At 41.5% G+C, this 7,640-nt stretch overlaps 1 protein-coding gene across 3 annotated transcripts in view; it reads left to right on the forward strand.

Moving 5' to 3' along the window:
• DIXDC1 (DIX domain containing 1) overlaps positions 1-6,717 on the forward strand; it is a 108,864-nt gene extending 102,147 nt beyond the window's left edge. For all 3 annotated transcript variants that reach the window (XM_069947318.1, XM_069947316.1, XM_069947319.1), the window contains 6 exons: positions 16-108; positions 930-1,091; positions 1,966-2,032; positions 3,726-3,837; positions 3,997-4,105; positions 4,793-6,717. In XM_069947318.1, the coding sequence (XP_069803419.1) occupies positions 16-108; positions 930-1,091; positions 1,966-2,032; positions 3,726-3,837; positions 3,997-4,105; positions 4,793-4,873 (624 nt within the window). In that variant the 3' untranslated portion in view covers positions 4,874-6,717. The remainder of the gene's footprint in view (positions 1-15; positions 109-929; positions 1,092-1,965; positions 2,033-3,725; positions 3,838-3,996; positions 4,106-4,792) is intronic.
• The last annotated feature ends 923 nt before the right edge of the window (positions 6,718-7,640 follow it).

Consider the following 7,640-nt stretch of genomic DNA (forward strand, 5'->3'; position numbering starts at 1 on the left):
TTTTGATGCTTACAGGTGAATAGTTACATCAGTCACCCTCCACAGACTAATGGATTCCTGCAAACATCTGGGAAAGGTCCTACACGAGATCCTGCACCGCAAAGAACGGTGAGTAGAACAGTCCTTTTTATGTATTACATCAGAAGGCTTTGGATCCTGAGATTGTAGCATCTTACATGGACCTCGGATAAACCTTCCAAGATGATACCTTAACTTTCAGCTCTAGGTGGGAAAGCCTTTGTACGCAGCACATCACCATTGGCGGTCATTCTAAATTTTACATGGATGTTGCTCCTTTGAAAACTGCAGATGCATTATGAGATATACTGTATAGATTACAGTATAAAAAAATGATTTTCATTGGTTATTTGGATCTTATAGTCAATAGAGCAGGTCAATCTCAGCACAGATATTTTCTGAAGCATGTGAGTGAGGCCTCTACTTTACTGCCACTATAATATGCTGAGGATTTCGGGAAAAGCAGCAGGGCGTCCATGATATGCGAACTTGCTTCTTGTTGGACAACAGCGACACCTGCAGGTGAAGGGTAGAAATCAGGCATTTTAACTTTGAATGCTCGCCTTTAGACCACATTTCCTGATTGTGGCCAAAACCACATTGTAATTTTTTCCCCAATAATGGCATGTGACCTCAGGATCAGTTATCGGTGTCAGATTGGTGAGGCACTTCTTTGAGTGACAGCTATGTTTATTCCACTCACTAAGTATCCTTTGGAAGTCACAGGTTTCAAATCAGTTTCAATATAGATCCAGTATGCATCAATAGTGGAAGCCGTAACCCTGTAAACCCTGTAAACAGAGCCTAACACATAGGTGATCTTTATGCTCTGCTTATTATATATTTATATATATAGCAAATTGAGAGATATATCTTCCTCTTTAGGCTAATGAGGTCTTCTTCCTCTTTAGGCTAATGATCTCCAGTTGGTCCGTGATGCTTTGCGTAGTTTAAGAAATAGCTTTAGTGGTCATGACCCTCAACATCACACTATAGACAGCCTGGAACAGGGCATAGCAAGCTTGATGGACAGACTACATGCCATTGAAAACCAAAGGAGGCAAGACAGAAAGGTAAGCATTTTATGTGACATTATGCCCTTGGCACTCAGTGAACATGCTGGTGATTAAACAGGAGTTTTATACAGTATCACACACACAGTGTTTAAATTATACTTTTATTACACTTCCAAAAAGAATGTGTAGATGCTAAAGGCAATGACCCATGCATTAAAATACACATGGCAGCTGCTGCAGAATCACTTAGAGAACAAAAAGAGCCAAGCTTTGATTTATGTTTTACATGGGCTGATCAACATACTTTTTTTACGGGAGGTTCTGCAGCAGCTGGCTAAAGTACTATAAACATGTGCCTTCCAGCCAAATGGCTTTCTCTGAGCTATAGGAAAGAACACAGCTGGAAACCCTTTGTATGTATATTAAGACTTGGCTCCTGTAAAGAGCATTATCCCATCTATTTTTTTATAGTATTTATTAATAGTCCGATTGTCTTTAAAGGGGAACTCCAGACCAAACCTTAAAAGCTTTATACTTACCTGTCCCTATGCCCCACATTAACACCAGCATCCTGTCAGCCTTCGTTCTCCTGTTTCCCTCCAGTTCCTTTGTTGTCATGACCCGCTTCCTATGGGCAGGAAATACCTGCTCAGCCAGTCAGTGACAGCATAGGTGTCCTGCCCTAGTCACTGGCAGAGCGGGCATTTCCGAATCTTGACCTCATAGGAGCGGGACCTGCAGGAGGACCGTGTGTGGTGCTGCTGCCAGGGGCACAGGGACAGGTAAGTGTAGATTCTTTATTATGACGTCCCCCCATACTCCCTGCCCAACTGTGATTTTTAAGTTTCATCTGGAGTTGTTCTTTAAAGCTATGACAATGGTTCTTCCATATTCAACTCCTAATGTTATTCGTCTTCCCTTCCATATTTAGGCACGAGGAAGGCTGTCTGGAAATAAAGAGTTAAATGAATACAGAGATTCTTGGCCTCCGAACTCAAGTAAGCTTGGAAAAGTCTCTTTTTTTATTGGGAAATAGTAACTATATGTATCAGCATGTGTCTTCTCTATTTCAGTCCTCATGGCCGACCAGCAGGTCAAGTTTTGAAGATTTACTTTACAGAGAACGCCAGTAATAACCTGATGCACTGAGTATAATTATATCACCTGTGAAATATTAAGGAAATCCTCAAAGCATGACCTGTTGGTGGCCATGAGGACTGGAGTTAAGAAGCTTTTGTAGTCTAAAGAATATTAGGGAGCTGTTAGAGTTTATGTCATAAGTTATATATACTATTTACATTGAAACTGTAACAGCGAGATGGAAAAGCCATAAGGTTATGCAAATCAGGTAGAAGGAGTTGCTAAGATCTGCAAATGGTCACATTTTTAAAGGGAACCAATCAGCAGAATGGCTGCATGCAGTTAACTGGCCTCCTTGCCTGTCAATCATCCCACAGAGGGCGCTGACAGGACAGAGAGCCGTGACTAGTCTTAGCCCAGATGACTAGTTCATGGCTCTCCCCCTGCCTCGTGTGCGGTATTAAAATGCATTTACTGCACATGAAACCCACAAAGCCCGGAACCCCCAAGACCACCGGAGAGCTGGCGGCCAGGTGTGTGCAGCTGTTCTGGGAACCCAATCAGCACAAATGTGATCCATGTGTACTGCAAGTGAAATTGGACCTCATACACCAATGGGGTCAGTGTCTGCATAAAGCAAGCACTTGTGTGACATTGAGCTATGGGTTAGATATACATCAACAGGTGGTCCAATGTCCTCACACCACTGCTCCCAAAGGTCATCATAGTGCAGAGCAAGATGGCAATGGAGGTCTGTCCTCTTCAGCAATAAAGCTTGTTTTTTTGCTTGGATGCAAAAATTGTCCACTTGGGCAAAACTGTGAAGAGGCCTTTAAGGGTATGTTCACACTTACCGGGCCTGCAGCTGATTTTCTGCTGCGGATCCGCAGCAGATTTCATTTAAATAACTGAACACAGCATCAAATCTGCACCATCAAATCTGCTGCAGATCTGCTGCGGATCCTGTAGGTGTGAACGCACCCTAAAAGGGAATGTCACAATGGTCTTACTCCCATGATTGTGGTGTTGGGTGGTGTACTGTACAGTAGCCGGACCCTTCTAGCCTTTATTCTAGGTATGCCAATATCACGATAGTGTTCCATTGATTTGATCGTGAAACTAGAGGTACAGCCATTTCTATCATGTGTCCCAGTAACCATTTTTCAACAAGTCAACACCAGATTGCATGTTTCTTGTGCTACTATGAGCAGCCTTGGTGTTGCAATTTTAATGTTGAGCAATGTATAATCCCAGTTATTGCAGCCTATGTTTAGTTGAAGGTTTTGGCCTTCCTCTGGATCAACACAATAGAACTTGATGGACTCTTGTCTTGGAGTGCGGTGTATGAACGCTATTAAATAAATAGCGTATAAGTGCCCCCTAGTAGTGGTTACTAGTGCTATAGACAGTATTCTATCATTTCTATTTTATATTGGAATGCATATATTGTGGCTTTTGAGCCAAATTGAACACCTGACGCAGTAGACATGGATAAAACACGATTACTAACAGCTGTATACTTCAATAGTTTTTATAAAACTACTTGAATGTGTGTGATATAACTATATGGCGTAAAACAAAAGTAATCTGGATTATTGTGTTTTCTTACAGAGATGCCCCATTCTCAAAGTGCCCCAGTAATGGGAGGTAGTAATTCCTGCACCAAAGTGCTCTATTTTACAGATCGCTCGCTTACACCCTTCATGGTCAATATACCAAAGAGGTAAATGTCATTCATTGCCTGTGCTTCACCTACCTGACATACCAGGATTGTGAATGGTACAGAATGCCCATTTACACTAGTGCCCACTCTTAAATCCTCATGTTGCACTCATCTCTTACTACTATTGATATGGAGACTTATATGTGATATGTCCTGCAGGTTGGGGGAGGTTACACTGAGGGACTTCAAGACAGCCATAGACAGAGAAGGAAACCACAGATACCACTTCAAAGCTCTGGATCCAGAATTTGGAACAGTCAAAGAAGAGGTAAGTGATCAGCAGGATCCCAGCAGTCAGACTCATAGGGGGAGATTTATCAAAGGGTGTAAAATTTAGACTGGTGCAAACTGTCCACAGCAACCAATCACAGCTCGGCTTCCAGCTCTGGTGAAAGGAAAGCTGAGCTGTGATTGGTTGCTGGGGGAAGTTTGCACCAGTCTAAATTTTACACCCTTTGATAAATATCCCCCATAGTGGTCACATATTGATGGCACATCCTAGTGATACACCATCAACAGCTATTACTATGGAACCTATTGTTGAAAACTTTTTTTTTTTTTTTTGGTGGGGGGTTATACTTATAACAGCTTCCTTTTCCTTCCAGTACATATACTTTGTCATTAGGATGAGGGCTTATGTACACAAGTGTATGGTACCCTGCTATATTTCTGTTTGCCATACCATAGTGTCTGCATACAAGGAGCTATTCTTCCCCCCAAGCACTGCTATGTACTGTACTTATAGCGGCTCATAAAGCCTGTACCGCAGCATATGGAGGTAATGCATCCCTATACTAGGGAGCTCATCAGCCTTCATGCTCTGCCATACAGGCTTTATGGATACCACCATCCCATGTATATAAGCCATAAATGTAAGTGCCCATTGGACTGGATAGAAAATAAGTTGTTTTATATTCCTAGTGACTACCTCTGTTTTATCTGTTCTTTTTTCCAGGTATTTCATGATGAAGACATAATTCCAGGCTGGGAGGGTAAAATTGTTGCATGGGTGGAAGAAGACCATGGAAACAACTAACTATGATGAGCACCCACCTTCTTGAACAGTAGAGAAGTGAAGGACTCATTGTCCGAGTGTGGATTATACTTCAAGCTGCCAAAAAGGTCCCTATGGGCACCAAAAGAACATGTTTTATACATGAAAAAGCAATGAAGATGGCTTTTTAGGAATTTGCCGCCATTGTATTTTAGGAATCTGTTGCGGATTCAAGAGGAACATTACAGACGTTACGGTTTACAGAGCAGCTTGTCCATGACTTATGGATATCACAAGCTTCTTCATGTGTACATATCCTGATGGGAAAAAATTCAGTATTTTTAAAATGGGTAAATTGTTGCATTTAACTAAGGTTTTTGGAGTGTCCTATTTTAATAGAGTACATATTAGTTTTCCAATACTTTAAAGACTTTGGAGTTTTCACTGACAATGTGTTTTAGAAAAAGGTACTTTATTGGGCAAATGTTTTAATCACAGCGATGCCAATACTGATGTAAGAATTCCATGTTCTGTTGCGGATGGCAAAGTTGTAGCCCAGGTATAGAGAGAACAGTAAACCTGTTGGTAATAGTAGTAATCCTATTGCTACTAACTGTCCATCAGCTTCATCCATTATACAGAGCTAAAACTGAAGTATAGGAGGAAGGCTGGTAGCTTACCTGAAGCCATGGAAATCTTGATTCATAGTCTGATAACCTCTACTCTGGACTTCATGGGCCCTCAGTTAGGGTGCTTTCACACACACCGGATCCGCAGCAGATCTGCAACGGATTTTACAGTGCGGATTTGATGCTGTGTTCAGAAAATCCGCTGCAGATCCGGTAGGTGTGAAAGCACCCTTAAAGGGACTTTTCAAGTGTGATCTTTAGGCTCTGTTTGTAGCAGTAAAATGACAGCACCTGACAGAGCCCGTTGTTAGCCAATGGATTCCATCAGGTGGTGTCTCTCACGTGATGGATCAGGTCATTTTTTGTTTTCTGTTTTTTTGAGGTAACAGAAAACTGGAAATGAGAAGCTAGATGTGAACAGAACCTTAAAGAGAACCTGTCACTTTCATGCTGCCTGAACCACTTTCAGTACCTGATGACTTCTGCCTGCCCCAACAGCTTCGATTGATAGATCTCTCTATACATAAACAGAGGGAAATTATTCAAGGCTGGTGGGATGGGGAGACAACACTAGGTGCCGCCTCAATGACTCATGGTTCGGGCAGTATGGAAGGGATGATAGGTTCCTTTTAATGACATATCAGATATCTCAGAATAATTTGTTGTTGAAAAGTCCCCGGTAAATATTTACCTTGCTCAAATATTTATTTTATATATTAGATTACAGGCATTTTTTGCTGTATAATAATATCACTAAGTAACAGTGGGGGCTCACTAAAAGTGCAACACTTGCAAGATCATATGACATTTTGCTTTCAGAAGGTTGAACTCAGCTGCGGATCCAAGCACCCTGTTGGAGAAAGTCACCTGTCCAGGATCCTCCTGTATTAGCAGGGTGCTAATATTAGCAGAGTGCTAACACAAAGGCCCTCAGAGGAACCTGTTTTACATGACATGTCTGCCTAATATCTGGAAGTTTATATGATAACAAATATACAATTGCACTGTTATGTCTGTTGTACGGACAGGAAACATTAGGGGTGCACATATAAATGTAGTGCAAAACCACTTTACCCAGCTGGTATTGAGTAACCCCAGGATTATGGATGCTAACCACTGGCAGAGATCACAGTGTAGCCTAACATAGCAAAGATAGAATGACAGATCCTTAAACATTCCTACATTATTCTGTTATATGCATTGCTATTGTTCACTGTTGCATTGGTTTTTGCATTGATTTATTTTAGTTACTATATGGTCCTGGTCCTGCAGTGTTTATTGGTGTGAATATATATGAGCGATAGGAACCAGCACTACTCCATAACCAATGACATTGTGTGTGATAGGAGTAGCGGTAGAAGTTTCTAATCAATGTGGGATGCATAATCCAATAACGTTATAAAGGGAAAAAAAAAAGTTAAAAAGGCACTCACCACTTTGTGACAGTCTTTTATTGATGCTTCATCATGTAAGATATCTTGGGTTGCAGTCAGCGAGGACGCCGAACACCCAGTGGACTGCAACCCACAAAATATATCTCGCACATAGAAGCATCAATAAAAGGCTGTCACAAAGTGGTGAGTGCCTTTTCAACTTCTTTTCCTTGATTACTTATTGGTGTGAATACTGTAATGTGGGATTCGATCTCAGTCTAAGTTCACACATGCATGTGGGGGGCTGCAGAGCAGATATAATTTATTTAGTAGTATCTGACTGGACAGTAAGCTGTATTTTTTGTCCGGTCTAATCCTGCTAAATTAACGGGTGCCGCACAGAAACCCATCAGATCCATTGGTGTCTGATGTGCAACGGACCATACGGATGTTTTCCAGCCCTAAATGGAATCTCTGACGGTGCTCTAACATAAGTGTGAACCTAGCTAGAATGTGGTTTTCCAGGACTTTAAGACTAGGGCTACACTGCAACTTTGTGTAGCTGTACTTGATTCATTTACTTTATAGAATTACATCTACAGTGCACAAGACTGCATACAACTCAATGTATTGCTCTGCACTGCAGCTCAATAGTTAAAATCAATCAAGTAGAAACATTGCAGTGTAGCCCTTGCCTTATATTGCAGGCTACTTTTTACATGCCTTACCAGGCACAGCGCCATACATTTAGTAGTGGTTGCATCTGGCATTGCAGCTGGTCTCTGAGTTGCAATACTAGCAAATGTA

This window comes from Dendropsophus ebraccatus, chromosome 12 (genome assembly GCF_027789765.1).
Source record: "Dendropsophus ebraccatus isolate aDenEbr1 chromosome 12, aDenEbr1.pat, whole genome shotgun sequence".
NCBI lineage: Eukaryota > Metazoa > Chordata > Amphibia > Anura > Hylidae > Dendropsophus > Dendropsophus ebraccatus.